Source organism: Prionailurus bengalensis, chromosome D3, assembly GCF_016509475.1.
Source record: "Prionailurus bengalensis isolate Pbe53 chromosome D3, Fcat_Pben_1.1_paternal_pri, whole genome shotgun sequence".
Taxonomy (NCBI): domain Eukaryota; kingdom Metazoa; phylum Chordata; class Mammalia; order Carnivora; family Felidae; genus Prionailurus; species Prionailurus bengalensis.
This window is the reverse complement of record NC_057356.1, coordinates 28,036,423-28,052,911: the sequence shown is the minus strand read 5'-3', so window position 1 is coordinate 28,052,911 and position 16,489 is coordinate 28,036,423. Positions and strand designations below refer to the sequence as shown.

Sequence of the window (16,489 nt, the reverse complement as noted above, 5' to 3'; positions counted from 1 at the left end):
CCGCGGGCGGCGGCGCGGCGTGCGCGATGGGCTGTGCGGGACGCCGGCCGGCGGGCGGGCGCGCTCCCTCCGGGCTGCGGGCGAGTCCGGGGCTGGGGCGACGGCGGCGGCCAGGGCGAGGGCGCGGGCGGGTTGCGGGGCGGCGGAGTGAAGAGCGAGAGGGCGGTGCGGTGCCCCAGGAAGAACGGAGGGAGGTTCCGAGAAGCGCAGCCCGGGTGGGCGGTGGACGCAGAGACTCTGCCCTGGGTTGGAGGCTCCGGCGGCCTCGCGCTTCGAGCGCTTCGGGCCCCTTCAGTCGAGGGCTCCAGGAGGGCCCCGGCGTTGAACAGCGGGGTCCCCGGCTCTGCAGTTTCTCGGGTGAGTATCGCCAACGGGTGGAGAGGGGTCGACCCCGCGAAGACAGAGCAGGCCTAAGTGAGGCTCCCTCACCTCTTCCCAGAGCCCTTTTCCCCAACCAGGGTTTGCCCACCCCAGAGTCCCCAACTCTGGCACGTTTGCCCACCCAGCCAGACCCAGCAGCTCTCAGTTCCAGCAGGAAGGGGTTAATAAGGGGCTGGGAGGATCAGGCACTGGCAGACACAGAGGGCCAAGGGCCTCGGGACAGTGCCCGGGAGGCCCATCCAGGAAGCCCCAGATTTTTTCGCTTTCACTTCTCCCTTCTTAATATTGGTATCACCCTCGGACTCCACATCTGGCTGCTGCCCTCAGGTGTGTGCCCAGATATGCGCGGAAGCCTCCCCAGGTGCACAGGACACAACCACCGACATCACCACATGCTGGGGCAGCATGCATCCCAGATAGTGCACAACAGCAGGCAGGAACCCCACCCAGACTCCCCACATGGGCCCCACATGCAGCCTGTAGGGCCCAGGGCCTCTCTGGATGCCGACTGCCAGCATGAGGTACCCCTGGTGACACTTTCCTGCATGCCTTTCTGGATATGGACTGCCAGCAGTGGGCACGCCTCCTGCAACACTGCCATGACCAGCCCTTACCAATGTTCCTTCCTAGCTGGGCTCTCCTATCAGAAGCAGCTTCTCCTGGGGTCCTGGAGGCAGGGGGCTGCCCTGCTCAGGGGAGAGGGAGAGGGACCTTAAACCCAGCTGGTTCCACATTTCACTCCTCCCTGGAACCTGCCCCTGGGTCCCACAGGTTGGTGTCACTGTCAGAGCCCCAAACAGCTGGTCATTCAGGGCTGAGGGCATGCTCTGGCAATAACTTCCCTTTCTCTCCACACTCCACAACTACAGCCTCAGCTGGAGGCGCAAGTAGGGGGGCTCACTGTACATGAAATCACACATACCACACCCCAGTCATATACCCGCATGCTCACCTGCTGCACACACACTGCCTCCCAATCTTTCCTGGACCTCAGGCCCAGGAGCCAGTCCCTTCCTACTGGAGCTTACTCCTGGTCCTCAGTTCCTGAGCCTTCCCCACTTTCCAGACAGCACCCTCTCCAGCCTGGGGTCTGAGTCCCTGGGATTGTAAAAACCCTGGGAGAGGCTGCCTGCCTCCTACCCTTATCCCAGGCAAGCGCAGGCGAAGGCCCACAACATGGTTGCAGGCAGAGAAGCCTTGGAAACAGAGGCCCTGAGAGCCAGAGCCTCGGCGAAGGGCCAGAGAGGCTCCTGGGAAGCTGGGAGATATGATGCTCTGCTAGGAAGACCCTGGGCAGAAAAGGCATGGATGCCCTGAACTGGTCAGAGAAGACCTCAGTGGCAGTAGGTGGGGGAGGTACAAACCAAGTTAGGCCTTAGTGTCCCGGATCCCCGAGCCTAGAGACCTTGAGGCCTCAGGGTGGGTCTTGCCTCACTCTGCTCGGCCTGGATGGGCACTAAGGCAGGAGGGCCTAACCAGGTGGGCAGGCTGAATGCAGGTTGGGTGGCAGGGGCAGCATACAATACGACCCGGCGGCCTGAACTCCTCCGACGTGTCCTCGGCTCCCTGGGCCAGTCCAGGCCCCGCCCCCGGCCCTCCCTGCGCCCGGTCGGTGCGCGGGGAGGTCGGAGGAGCGGGCACTGCCCACCCTCCGGATGTATAAGCGTCCTGGCCAGAGGCGGGCGGTGCGCGCGGGTGCGCGTGACGCTCGGGCTCCCGGGCTGCGCGGCCTGGGCGGCGTGCCTCTGCTTGGGGTCCCCAGGCACGACAGTGAGCCGACTGAAGGGGGTTGGGGGGCATTTGCTGGGTTGGGTCCTGTTCCGCCGCGCCGAGGAACAGACGACGCCACAGCTCTGGTGTTGTCCGCCTGTGGCCAGTGCCGGAGCCCGAACTGCCCTCTCCTCACCCAGGTGCAGGGGCAGCCAGGGAGGAGGAGGCGGGAGGGGCCGAGGGCAGGGGCAAGGCCAAGCCAGGCGGCCCCACGGTGATCCATCGGTGCCTCACGGACACAGGTTGAGGCTGGGCGCTCCCGGCGTAGCTGCCTCGGTTCAGGGGCTGTAGAAGCCGACGGTGGCTTCAGTGGCTTCGCTGAACAGAGGGAACCTCCGCCTCGGTGGGAACAGCGGGATGTTCGAAGGGCGCTGGTCACAGAGGTCCCTGGGAGCAGAGGCCAGGGGCAGGGAGCTTGAAAAGCAGAAGGGCCCCACACTCCCAGGGCGCTCCACCCATCTGGGCCCCTCCGCTGCCACCGGCCCGGAGTGGGGGGCCGTGACGCCATAATCCCTTGGGCCCAGGGCTGGAGGCTGAGTGGCACCGCAGGCCCCCGCCCCCGGGTCCCGTGGGCTGGGCCGGCCTCGGTGCGGCTGGGTGCACGCAGTCGGAGGCGGCGCCGGCCAGGCCGCCGGGCGCCTATGGACGCGCGGAGCCCGCTGTCTCCCCGGGCCAGCGCGTTCAGCATCGCCTCTCTGGTTGCAGCAGAGGCCGTAGAGCGCACAGCTCGCCTGGGTCCCCGGTCCTCCGACCAGGCGAAGCTTCGCCGGCTGCTGGGATCCCCGGCCGGGATGCACTTCAGCACGGTCACCAGGGATATGGAAGGTGAGCTTCCCCGCTGTGTCTGCCGGCAAGACCCCCTGCCACAGCTGCTGTGGGGCCCTAGCAAAGAGTTTTGGCAGGGCCCTGGCACAGAGTGGGTAGAGGGAGCTCTGGCGGGGTGGGCTCCAGGCTTCCAGTGACTCTGGAGCAGAGAGGAAGGGCAGGCATCCTGCCCAAAGCCTGTGCACCTCCAGCCTGGGAACCCGGCTGCAGAGACCCACAAGGAGCTAGACACGGGCCCAGAATAGGACTAGTGGAAGCCAGGAAGGACAGGAGAGAGAAGGACCAGAGAAAGGGGGCAAAGGTGGCCGCAAGCTGGGAGAGGTGGGAGGGAAGTTGGCAGGAGAGGAGAGTGCCATGGAGTCTGGGAACCCAGGAAAACGAGAGACAGAAAGTGGTGAGGGCAGCCGGGAGGAAAAGAAATTGAGAAGAGAGAAAACACAAAAACCCGAAAGGAAGGTAGGAAAAGTGAGAAAGATAAAAAGAAATAAAGAGACCGAGAACGAAAAAGAATAAAGTAAAGGGAAATTTAAGACGAAAAATAAAGGCATCAAAAAAGGGAAAAGCTATAGAAAACCTCCAGTTTTTATTTTGTTTTAAAAAAAGAGGAAAAAACCCTGAATAACAGAAAAAGACCTAGAAAAAGAAGAGGCAAAGGCAGACTGGGAAGAAAAACGAAGTGATGAAAAATGAAGTGGAAAGAAAAGAGAGGGACAAAACTGGAAAAAGAAAGGCAGAAAATAACACAGAAATAAAGAGAAACGAAAGAGATAGTGGAAGAAGGAAAGAGGATTAGGAGGGAAAATTTCAAGGAGGAAGACAAAGGTAAAGAAATAACAAATTGGAAAAAGAGCCTGGAGAGAGAAAGGAGAAATGCAACGCGGGAGGGCGGCAGAGCGAGGGGCGGCGGGCGGCCCGGCGCTCTAGGGAGCCGGTCCGGGCGGTCGGGGGGCCCGGGCCGAGCGAGCCGCGGCGGGCGGGCTGGGGGCCGGGGAGGGGGAAGGAGCGGGGGAGGGGCGAGGGACGGGGGAGGGGAGGGAGGCCATTGTCTCGGCGCTTGATGGGGGGGGGGGGCGCGGGGCGGGGCGGGGCGGGGCGCCTCCTCGGGGCCGGCCCGCGGTGTAGGGCGGCGCGGCCCGGGGCGCAGCGCAGCGCCCGCCACTCGGCCCGGGGCGCGGGGCAGCGCTCACCTCGGCGGCGGGGGCGGCGGCGGCGGCGGCCCGCGGGTCATGATCTCCGCCGTGTCCAGCCCGTGGCTCACGCAGCTCTCGCACTTCTGCGACGTTGCAGCCTTCACGGCCAGCAGCCTGAGCAGCCTGGGGGCCGCGGGGGGCTTCCCGGGCGCCGCGTCGCCGGGCGCCGACCCGTACGGCCCACGCGAGCCCCCGCCGCCGCCGCGCTACGACCCTTGCGCCGCCGCCGCTGCCCCCGGCGCCCCGGGCCCGCCGCCGCACGCCTACCCGTTCGCGCCGGCCGCCGGGGCCGCCACCAGCGCCGCCGCCGAGCCCGAGGGCCCCGGGGCCAGTTGCGCGGCCGCCGCCAAGGCGCCGGTGAAGAAGAACGCGAAGGTGGCCAGCGTGAGCGTGCAGCTGGAGATGAAGGCGCTGTGGGACGAGTTCAATCAGCTGGGCACCGAGATGATCGTCACCAAGGCCGGCAGGTCAGGGTGCCCCCCTCCCTGCCCGCGACCCTCCCCACGTGGCGCGGGTCTCGGGCAGCGCGTCTCGGTCCGATCCACACGAGTGGAGTCGAGAAGCGGGGTGGGGGCGCGGCCCCGCCACCTGCGGGCCCCTCTAGGCGCGAGCCGGCTCTTCGCTCTCTGCGGTCCCGGCTCCGGCGACAGCCGCCTGGCGCGCCGAGCCGGGCCGGAGGGGACGGCGCGGGCAGCCTTGGAAGGCTGGTGGAGAGAAGCCCGGCGGACCGGCTTGCCCCTTCCGCAGCCCCAAGGCACCCGCGGCCGGAAGCCTGGGCCGGCTCGGAACACACGGGGCCAGGGGTTAGGCAGCCACCCCTGAGCGGCCTTGCCAGCCAGCCAGCTCCCAGTGGATCCCACCTCAAAGGAAATTCACGTCTTTAGTTACCCAGTTCACTCTATACGGGTTAGGTAAAGAGGGGTAGCTAGACAATTGTCTGGAAATTTTTTGGAGAAAGTTAAGACCCTTAAAAACAGTTGCTCTCTTCCGTGAAGGTTGCTACCCAGTTTTCTCCGGCCTAAATTTCGGGTGATTGTGGGGCCTGGCGTTGCTGCTGGGGCTGCTGCCTTCCAATTGGCCTGTATTTGTTTTAAGGGCCCAGAGAGAAGGGGAACAAGTTTTGCGATGCAACCGATTTGACCAGCAGACAAAGGAGGGTGCCGGGCTGTGTCTAATGTACACACGGAGACACCAGCTCTGCGTCCACACAGCCAAGGGGAACTCAAGGCCTGTTTGCAGAGCCTTCTTGCGGTTTCTGTTTCCCTGCCGCGGCTGTCCTCCCTGGGGATCCTGGGGCCTGTGCTCAGCTTCAGCCCTGTAGGTCTTCTCCAGGCTCTCCTTACTGTCCCCTGAGGACGGTGCCCCAGCCTCTGGCCCAGTCCAGTGCAGCAAGGGTGTTGGCAGTGGCCAGGCTTCAGCCCAGAAGCCAGCATTCTGCAGCACCCACCAGCCTGCAAAAGTGGGGGTGGCAGGTCTGACCAGGAGGGCTGGCTCCATGGCATTTGTGTTTTGCCCACTGCCTGCAGGGAGTTGCCTATGAGGCAAAGCCGTAGGAAGGGCAGGTGGGAGCCAAGCCTCATGCTGTCCTCTGGGGCCCCGGTGGTTGGCACTGCTGTGCTCTCAGGACAGGGCCGGCCTAGGCTGGCGGCCCATCCAGGAGCTGCAGAATGTCCTTTTAAGAGCCTGGATGGGTCATAGAGTCGGAGTCTGGGGGAGGGGAGAGTTAGGGGACATGAGAGCATAAGCCAAGTTCTCCCAGAGTAGCTGCATCCTGTCTGGGGTGCAACAGTGGTGGTGGTGGTGGGGGGGACTTGTATCCCTGAGGAAGATGGGGGGACTCCAGCAATGGGCTGGAGACAGAGCCTAAAAATTGGGTCTGTGGGCTCTGAGGCCTCAGCCTCACTGGAAGGATTGGGGAGCAGCCCCATAGACCCAGCCGAAAGGGCAACTGGGACTCTTGGGAACCACGTAAGAGTGCCCCGGTTTCATTTTGTTCGAGCCGGGAGTTTACATCGGTTGCTTAGATGGAGCTGGGGGAAGCTCTGTGGAGGGCTGAGAATGTCTGGAACCGCATCTTGGGAGTCTTACTGATCCGGTGCTGCTGGCTGAGGCTAGCTTTGGACTGGACAGCCGAGAATTAGCAAATGCTAGGCTGGTTCTACGCAGGCAAATGTGGCAGACGCCATAGACCAATGTTGGGGGGTGGAGGCTTAGCTGTAGTGTTTAGTGGGCCATTTTGGGGTTTTGAAAAAGGGAGCAGGGGGCTACTCTGCCCTTCCACTTGCCCTTGGCTGGGCAGGGGCCTAGTTGGGTTAGAGTAGCTGACTGAGAGGAGAGGAGTTGGAGGGGCCAGGCCGATGAATGCAGCCGCCGGCAGGAAGCCGCCTGTCCTGGGTTGGTCAAGGTGGGGCAGCCCTGCCCTCCCCCACCTGAGGTGACCGGAGGCCTCGCCGCCCCCAGGCGCATGTTCCCCACATTTCAAGTGAAGCTCTTCGGCATGGACCCCATGGCCGACTACATGCTCCTCATGGACTTCGTTCCAGTGGACGACAAGCGCTACCGGTGAGCGCCCAGCAGGATCAGGGAGGGTGCCCTGGGAAGTGGCTGGTCCCTGCTTGGTGATGCCTCGGAGGGCAGCCCACAAGGACATTAGTGCCCGGGAGTCCCAGGCACCTGCGCCGCCAGCCCCACTGTGCCCCATGACCTGCTCCCTCCCCAACCCGGTCAGACCCCAGACCCACACACCCCACCCCCAGCGGTACTCCCCTCAGGAGTCACACAGGCTGGGCCCCTCCACCAGCTCTAGGCCCGAGACAGCTCCCACGCCCCTGGGCCAGATTGCCTGAGGCAGGCAGGCCCCTCGCACACATCCCCTGCCTTTTCTTCATGTCTCCTTCTCCCACGAGGTGAGCGTGGGCACCTTGTCCCCTTCCCCCATCCCCCGGGAACGCTGGGCCCCGGAGCCGAGCAGGAAAGGTGGGGTGGCCGGGAGAGATTATGCTGGGCGGGCCTCAGCTGCCCGGACAATTAACAGCAATTAATAAAGAGAGCGTGGTCCGCCCTGCGCCTGAGGCCTCCGGCGCAGCCAAATCCGGGCTCCCGCCGCGCAGGCGACACCAGAGGCGGCGGTGGGGAGGTCCGGAGCAGGCAGACCCGCGTGCAGCGAATTGTGGCGCCCGGAGCCCAGCCTCCTCCCTTGGTGCCCGGCTTCCTGCTGTCTTGTGTATTGGGACTGGGGGGGAGTTTTGTTTTCTTCACAATTCCCCTTGGAAAAGCTCCCAGTCTGTGTGGTAGCCGAAGGCTTGAGTTCACCGATGATAGGAAAACTCTTGAGAGGCACTTTGGGGGTTCACTGGGCAAGGCCCTCTCTGTTCACCCTACGTGGCATGACCCCTGTTCTGATGTTGCCCCAGGTATGCCTTCCACAGCTCCTCCTGGCTAGTAGCCGGGAAAGCAGACCCTGCCACACCAGGCCGTGTACACTACCACCCTGACTCGCCTGCCAAGGGTGCACAGTGGATGAAGCAAATTGTGTCCTTCGACAAGCTCAAGCTGACCAACAACCTGCTGGATGACAACGGCCATGTGAGCAATCCTCCCACCTCCCCAGGCTACCCTGGCAGGCCCTCTGGAGTCCCTGTTGACCAGAGCCAGAGGCCGAGCTTGGGCTGTGAATGAGGGCCAGGCTGAGGAGAGGGGGCCCCTCCAGTCAGGGGCTCAGGGCCTGGTGGCTCTCAGGCCTGGGAGAGGCTGTCACCTTGTTTCCCTCGCTCTATTCCCGATCTTTTGCTGGAGTCTTTTTTTTTTTTTTTTTTAACTGGAAAGGATGGTGTGTGGGGGTAGCCGCAGGAGGCTTTGTAGGATCCAGGCGGCTGATGACGCTTTCCTGCTGGGCTGAGCTCTGGCCTGCAGCCGCCTACTACTGCCCGCTGTAGGCCTGAAGTAGTTCTGAAGGACCTATGGGAGGAGAATCCAAACTCTGATCTTTTGCCATTTGGGGTATCTTTCCTGGTGGTCCCCAGTTGACTGCAGTCTCCGCTTGAGCCCCATGGCTGAACCTCATTTCAGGAATTAAGGGTTTCGTCCAAGTTCTCTGGGAAATTCACTGCTTATCTGGACCTTCTCCCATTTCCTAGTTCCAAACTTGCCACCTTGTCTTCCAGATTATTCTCAACTCCATGCACAGATACCAGCCCCGCTTCCATGTTGTCTATGTGGACCCACGCAAAGATAGTGAGAAATATGCTGAGGAGAACTTTAAGACCTTTGTGTTTGAGGAGACTCGCTTCACTGCGGTCACTGCTTACCAGAACCATCGGGTGAGACCCTGGGGATGCAAATTCAATACTTCTGGGTTGCAATTTGCAATTGCTGCCTGAGGGAAAGAGGTTTGGACCCAAAGACTGCGGGTCCTGGTGCCTCAAGCAGCCTCCTCCCCTCTGCTGCAGGCCAGCCCAGACTCCTATCAGGTTGACCTTTCCAGCGGCAACTGTCAGTGCGGCCTGAAAGTTTGTTTTCCAAACCATTCCGGAAACTCCCCATCAGGGGCCTGATCCACGGTTTACCCAAATTCCTAGGGCATCCCCTCCCACCCCCCACTGCAGGGTGGGCGGTGGAGGTGACTACATTCCCATCCCAAGCAGGGGCCCTGGGTCTCCATCCCAATCACTTGGGGCCGCAAAGGGGATCCTTAGCGAGAAAGGAAGCTCCCCCTTTGGCAGCAGAAAGGCACAACTCTCAGCAAGGGAGAGTAAATGTGGGAGTGTTATTGTCCCGGAAGAGTAAAAGGGCTCTTATTGGGGGAGCCCCTTCTAACATTAGGCTACCCTGGTGCTCCAGGCCCCAGCGCAGGGGCTCCGGCCACTTGCTCAATGCCCACTCCCCAACCCCCCCTCCTCAGATCACGCAGCTCAAGATAGCCAGCAACCCTTTCGCCAAAGGCTTTCGAGACTGCGACCCGGAAGACTGGTGAGTGTCCTGTAGAAGTGATGGCTACAGTTCAGGAGACTGGCGGGGTGCCCCCCTGACCCGCTGCCCTTCTCCCTCCCGCAGGCCCCGAAACCACCGGCCCGGCGCGCTGCCGCTTATGAGCGCCTTCGCTCGCTCCCGGAACCCGGTGGCCTCCCCCACACAGCCCAACGGGTCAGAGAAAGGTAGGGCCCGGGTCGTGGAATTGGGGCCGCGGCCCTGCGCGCGCTCCGCCCCGGGCAGGCGGCCGAGGCTGGCCTCGCCTGCGCCCCAGGGGCGCTCGCGGCCTTCGCGCCGGTTGCACAACGGCGGTGGCGGCGGGCAAGCGCGCACTCGCCCGCCCGGCCCGACGGCTGCACCCCGCCCGCCCCGCCTGCCGCCCGCGGAGGGGCGCGGGCCCCTGGGGAGGCCCCGGGTCTCCGGCAGGTTCGGCGAGAAGGGGCCGGGAGGGTCCGAGCGCGGGCTTGTGCCCCCTTCCCACCAGGACCGTTGGAGCGCTCGCGGGTCCCCTCTGCCGTCCCGACCCGCCGCGCTTACCCCTCGGCCCTCCCCGCAGAGGCGGCCGAGGCTCGGCGAGAATTCGAGCGGGACGCGGGTGGACCGGCTGTGCTCGGGGACCCGGCGCACCCGCCTCAGCTGCTGGCACGGGTGCTGAGCCCAGCGCTGCCCGGGGCCGGTGGCGCTGGCGGTCTCGTCCCGCTGCCCGGTGCACCCGGAGGCCGGCCCAGCCCTCCGCACCCGGAGCTGCGCCTGGAGGCGCCAGGCGCGTCGGAACCGCTGCACCACCACCCGTATAAGTACCCGGCCGCCGCCTACGACCATTACCTCGGGCCCAAGAGCCGGCCGGCGCCCTACCCGCTGCCGGGCCTGCGCGGCCACGGCTACCACCCGCACACGCACGCGCACCCGCACCACCACCACCCCGCCGTGAGCCCAGCCGCCGCCGCTGCCGCCGCCGCCGCCGCCGCCGCCGCCGCCGCTGCCAACATGTACTCGTCGGCCGGGGCCGCGCCACCCGGCTCCTACGACTACTGCCCCAGATAATGCGGGCGCCCGCTGGCCGCTCCCCGCCCGGGGTCCCCGCACAGCCCTGAGGGCCGTCGGGGTTCCCGCCCACCCAGCCCCAAGGGCCTTCCAAGAACACGTTCCCCCAAGCCCCGGGGGCCAGTGCGGGTCTCCCCTTCCCCAGCCTCGAAGCCATCGGGGTCCTCCACCTTCCAGCCCTGACAGCTGTCGAAGTATATGGTTCCCCAGTCCCGGGAGCCACCGCGGGTCCCTCCCCAGCCCCGAGGGCCACGGGGTCCGCGCCCGCCAGTGCCAAAGCGCCCGGTCAGCGGCGGAAGGAAGTGATATTTATTGTTCTCCGCGAGACCGTGTCGCCCCCCCCTCCCCGGCCCGGCCGGCAGTTGCAGTGTAGACGATCCGAGAGCCCGTCTGCAGGCGGTGTAGATACGTGTAGATATTTGTAGATACTGTAGATACCGCGCCGGCGCCGACTTGATAAAGGTTTCGCCTCTTTTGGAAGCTGCCTGCGTGTCCATTTATTTGCGTCCAGTTAGATCGCACGGGGATGTCGGGGGGAGCGAGTCCGGTCGATACAGGGACTTCGGGGTCTCCCCAGCTGCAGTCCCCACGGGCCGATGCTCCAGGCCCCACAGCTCCAGTCCCCACAGTCCCCACTGTGTCCCTACAGTGTGCCCTGCGAGCGCTTTCTCCCGGCTGGTTTCCAGAGCCTCTTCTCGGCCACGCCCCTCTCCGTCCTCTCCCCGCCCCCTCTGCTGTGGCCCCAACAGGGTTCGCTCCCAGGGTCTCCTCCCGGCTCTGCCAGCCAGTTCCCCGCCCCCACTGCCACCTCGCAGCTTCATCCCACCCGCCCCCAGGCTGAAAGTACCGGGGCTCCGCCCCAGTCCCAGGTGTACATAGGGTCTTTTTACTTAACTCTGGCATGCAGTCGTCGCTGCTCTAGGATTTAGGCAGGCACTCCTCGCCTGTTTTCAGGACCAATGCCTGTACTGGGTGCTTTTCCACGGAAGCTGGAAATAACCATCACGACAGGACACTGCCAGTTGGGGGCTGGGAAGGGGAGAAGCTCTGACTCTGATAGCAGAAAGACAAAAACAGGCAGTTCTGCTGTTCTAGCATTTCCCCTGGCTGGACCTAGCCCAGGCCTGCGTTTTCCCCTGTTTATTGACTTTGTTCCCTGTGAATGTCCCCACGGAGTGACCTGGACAGGGGGTACAATGACAGTGGTCATGAGTCATCTTGAAACCTGTCTGTGAAGCATTTTCCCCAGGCCAGGTGGTGACGGACCTCTCCCCATTAACTCAACACCAGGGATGGGGCCAGAGGAACCCTTTGATCCCTCCCTTCCTGAGTCCAGGCAGGAAAAGCTGACAACCGGTCAACGTCAAGGCTGCTAACTTGGACACATGATGGACGGGAAATGCAAGTGGCTGAGGTTCTATCCCCCTTCTGTGTCAGTCTCAGTATGTTTGTGGCAATTGCTGCAACCTGGTGCCACCTCTCCCCAGCACAGCCAGGCATTTCCCAGTGTCCGTCCTAGACTGGATGGTTTCTTCCAGGATGTGTTCACCCATCTGATGATATGAAGTGACTGAAGTCTTAGCAATTGGACGGTAGAAAGTGTTTCCATGAGGCAGGTCTACAAAGGGTAACCAAGGCTGCTGAGGAATGAGCTCTGGAGCCAGGGTCCCCCAAAGCTTCAAAGGTCATCTAGTGCCAGGGTGTGAAGACGCAGCATATGCTTGAATGGGCTCTGTGGATGCAGCTTCAGGGACTCCTAAGGGCAGCTCTGGACACCCATCCCTGATGGACGCCCTGCTGTCACCTGCTGCAGACCTCCCTCTGGGTGAGCCACATGTACCACTGGGCTCCCCACTCATGCAGCCTGTTTCATGTTAGTGCCACAAATGTGCCCTGCATCCCTTCTTGTCCTGGGAGGCCTGCAGGAGTGATGGGCCATGCCCGGCAGAGCTGGTCTCTCCGCACACTTTCAAACACTCAGGCCATGGTGAGGGGCAGGGGGTGAGAACCACAGTTGGAGAGATCTCCACTTTGGTTTCATTTAAAGCTAAAATGAGAAGAAGCTTCCCTCTGAACCAATGATGGTGCGGCCTGCAGATGAGAGGTTGAAGCTGAGCATATGGGCCTCTGGTGCAGCCGGCCAGCCTCCTGCATGTGGACCCCCTCCCATGATCATCACCTACTCAAGACGGAAAGCTGCACTGCTGTCCGACACGGTGGCTGCTAGCCATAGTGGGCCACTTACATGTTAATGAACAAAAATAGAATAAGATTAAACATTTGGTTCCTCACTGGCTGCATTCCGAGTGCTGGACAGCACATGTGCTGCAGGTCAGCTCGCTGGATGCTGCAGATGAGGGCTGCCCTGCGCTGGGGAATAGCCCCCCACAGGCAAGGTTTTCTGACCTCTGCCCCCATAGATGAGTTTGCCTGCCTTAAGAACTTCTCATAAATGGGATCATGCAGCGGGGCGCCGGGTGCTCCCTGGTGTGGCAGGGCTGGCCCACACTGCTGCCCACCTGTCAGTTCTTACTGCTCACCAGTGTCCAGTCTCCTGTGAAGGGCACTCGGTTGTTTTAGGATGATGGGTGCTGTGATGTCCAGCACTGCGCGGGGGTTGGGGGGGGAGGGCTGTTCCTCCAGGCGGTCGGTCCTACAGTGTGTAGGTCCTGTACAGTGTGTACAGGCGGTCCTACATGCAACACCTCAGTAGGTGGCCGTCACCCATCTTCCATCCTGGGGAGAGGGCGAGGGAAGGGTGGCTCGGGTCACCCAGCTTCTGCTGGGGGCTGCGCATTTCAGAGCCCCTCTTGGTCATTCATTCCTGGAACAAGTGCCTGGTGAGCGCTGCCAATGTTGTCACCTCTGACTGCCGTGTGGGGCTGACACTCCCATGGGCAGCTACCCCAGACAGTCCCTGACTTCCCTGTGAAGCTACTGTCCTGGCAGCTTCTGTGTCCCTCGCTTTGGGCTCCTCTGTGAGCACACCTGGCCTGCCCCTTCCATGAGCTGCTGTGCTGCACTGTGTGGGTCTCGGGTCCCATCTGATCTGCTTCCTCATGGGCTCGTGCCTCAGTGTCTTCCTCTAGGTTCACCAATTGGCCCAGAGGTTCCGTTCTGCTCCCTTCACTTGTCTCCAGGTGTCCAGCACCAACTCAGGATGAGAAGAACTTGGATTAGAAGGGACCTCAGAAATCTGGTCCAGGGACCCCAGACTCCTCAACCCTCAAAAAACAATGGATGTGCAATGGATGAAACAGGTGAACTCTTGACTAAGTAGAGGAGGGGTGGGGCCTGTCCACTGCCGTCTGCACTCCTTTGGGTCCCACATAAGGGGTCTAGGGGACCCAAAGACCCTGGGGTGTGGTGGGATGACACCCCCAGCAGCCCAACTCACTGTTTTTAGAGGAGAAAGACCAGGGGCGCTGGGTGGCTCAGTTGGTTGGACGTCCGACTCTTGATTTCAGCTCAGGTCATGGTCTGCATTGGGCTCTGCTCTGAATGTAGAGCCTGCTTGGGATTCTCTCTCTCTGTCTCTCTGTCTCTCTCTTTCCCCCTCCCTCTGCCCTTCTTTTCCCCGCTTCTCTCTCTCTCTGCCTATAATAAATAGATAAAATAAAAATAAAATAAAATAAAATAAAATAAAATAAAATAAAATAAAATAAAATAAAAAATAGAGGAGGAAGACCAGACCAGAGCCATAGGTAGGACCTGTTGTCCTGCTTTCCTCCAGCGCTGGAGCCTCTGTCTTTGACATAAACCTTCCAGATTCCTAGGAAGGCTGGAAATGTGTGTGGGATACCCCAATACAAACGACTAGCATTTTTACAGGACTTACCAAGTGTCAGGCACCCTGGCAAGCCCTGTGGTTGCCACCTCCTCACAAGCACTCTAACAACCCCACAGCCCATGGGGTCTTATCCACAGGCTCATGGCTGGTGCAGGGATGTTCTGGAATGGGACCCTCCCCCAGTACTACCACTAAGTAAAGCTGGCCAACATCACATGCCTTTATGGGGACAAAAAGAAAGTGCCCAACAAGCGTGTCGGGTGAGTCATAGGGCACAGGCAGATGTGGACACAGGTCTCTGATGACAAATAACCTGAAGGGGCTGGTTACACAGGGAAGCATTTGGGGTGCGGAGGCAGAACACTGAGGTTGTGGCATGGATGAGGGGAGTGTGTTCGGCGGCACCTCAAGCCTGGAGTTGCAGAGGCAGAGGAAGCCTGGTTGTGGGGCTTCAGCCACCCCTTCCCTCTGGCTGGGGGACGTCCGAAGAGTGTGTGGGACCTGTGTGGTGACAGTTGGGTGAATGTGAGGCACTGATCTCCAGGTGTGCTGCAGATCAAAGCGCCTGAGCACTAGAGAATTCCACGGGGCCACAGCTGCCAGGGGCAGCGCCGGCAGAGCCAGGGGAGCCATGTGCAGGCAGACAGAGGGAGGGCAGGGGCCCAAGGAGCTTCTTCCTGGGCCAAAGGAATGATTCCAGTGGCCCAACCTGGAGCTGGGTGTAAGGGAGAGCACACCTCCCAGGTTCTGCAGCCTTTGTGCCTCAGTTTCCCCTTACTGCTGGGGTGCTGACCCTTGCCCTGTGGGAGTGGTATGAATGGTGGAGGTCCATGTGAGCAGTGGGGACTGTCCTCTCCTCCTCCGTGTGGGTTCCAGTGAGGCTGTGCAGTTTCACAGGTGCCGGGGGGCAGGACCGGGCATCTATTTGGGCACATCTGATGCCTCTGCACAAACCCGATTCCCATATGCCTCCCTATCAACCTCCCTCACCCCCAAGGCCACCTCTGTATTGTGACATGGGCACAGCCAGGGAGCAGGCCAGGGGACATGGCCCCACAGCCGGGTGGTGGCACCCGGCCCTGGGAGCGGAGGATGGGACTGTTTCCTGGTCTACCCCACACATTTTCTGTATTGAAAAAAACACACAAATCTTCCCTTTGATTCAATTCCCTTCCCTGCTTGTCGTACTACTTCAAACCAGATGGGTTCACAAGATGAACCTTTGGAGTCTCGGCGCCGCTGTTTAACTGCTGCCAGGTCTGTGTGTGGGGAAGAGCAGAACCAAAGGTATTTTATGAAAAGCAGCCCACATGGGGGAGAAGCTTAGGTTTTAATAGCAGTAATTAAGTTATCTTCTTAATTATAAAGAGGAATGGCATTGCTGACATCCTTTATCTATCAGCTTTCAATTGCATAAAGTAAGTACTTAATCCTCCGCTTCCAGTGGCTGCCACCCGTGTCTTCCCCCTCCGCTCACAGAGAAGACTGGCCCAGCTCTTGCTGCAGAGACCTGTGCTGGGGACACATGAGGGTCTAGGCCCACCACTCTTGCTCACACCGCCAAGGAGAAGGCCTTTCGATCACACCGTGACCGCCTTAGACTGAAACACGTCCTGACTTCAGAGATGCTGAAGTTTTCAGTCTAAGGGGGTCACAGTCTGATCAGAAGAACTTCTGGTGGGCCTTACAGTTGCTGGGGGCCTGGACTTGAGGGACATTCTTTCAGCCACATACTTGTGACTTTCGGGGCCAGGGCCTGGAGCAGCTCTGGGTACTGCATCTCAGGTCACTGGGAAGACAGCAAAGCCCCACCCTGGAAGACTGGGCTCCTGGGGCTCCAGTCTCCGAGCCCTTCCCACAGTGGCCCTGGCCTTCCAGGATGGATGCCCCCTCGCCCACCCCTGCACACACCTGTCTTCTTAACTTCCTCCTCACTCCATCTGTGTCCCCATCTCTGAACCTACCTTTCATCTCCGAACACGTTTTCTAGATTCTTCCACAGGATGGCTTCTTTTGTGACCTCATCACACAGTGAAGGTGGTAATGGCAGCCAGGGCTGATGGAGGCCAAGTTAAGGAAGAGGCCATAGCTCGTGGGCTCCCCACGGCTGTTTGGCTGCATGTGGCTGCAGCTTGGATCTTTTCCCGTCGGGCAGTACATGCGCTGGAGGACGCGGTAGGCTCTTCACTGCAGGGCTGCCCTCTCCAAGTCCTCCCTCATGGTAAGGTAGGCTTGAGTCACTGGCTGGGACACAGGCCCTTCCCTGTGTCTGCTAAGGCTGCCCGGCCTGGCCGGCTCCTGCATGGTCTGCAGGTGGGGCTCAGAGCTGCAGAATGGCTGGCTGCAGTGTGTCCTCTGCCATTCATCTACAAAGGGCACTAGTAGGTCAGCTCTTCCAATGTGGCAGTGGGGACCAGGAGCGCGTGTGTGTGGTGACAGGCAGCAACAAAATAAGGAAGCAGCAACTTCCATGCAAAGAATCCGTCTTTTGATAACGGTAAGTAAAGTCTTAAAAGGACTG

The 16,489-nt window shown here is 61.2% G+C and overlaps 1 protein-coding gene across 2 annotated transcripts; it reads left to right on the top strand.

The window, feature by feature from the left end:
• The first annotated feature begins 2,776 nt into the window (after nt 1–2,776).
• On the top strand, nt 2,777–10,662 carry TBX1 (T-box transcription factor 1). Of its 2 annotated transcripts, XM_043559389.1 has the most exons (8): nt 2,777–2,976; nt 4,264–4,633; nt 6,627–6,728; nt 7,580–7,751; nt 8,330–8,485; nt 9,067–9,134; nt 9,219–9,319; nt 9,691–10,662. In XM_043559389.1, the coding sequence occupies exons 1-8, from the start codon at nt 2,793–2,795 to the stop codon at nt 10,176–10,178; spliced, it is 1,641 nt and encodes a 546-aa protein (XP_043415324.1). In that variant the 5' UTR covers nt 2,777–2,792; the 3' UTR covers nt 10,179–10,662. The 2 variants fall into 2 exon arrangements, with proteins under 2 accessions (XP_043415324.1, XP_043415323.1); XM_043559388.1 differs by lacking the exon at nt 2,777–2,976 and having other exon boundaries at nt 4,150–4,633.
• Nucleotides 10,663–16,489: the final 5,827 nt, after the last annotated feature.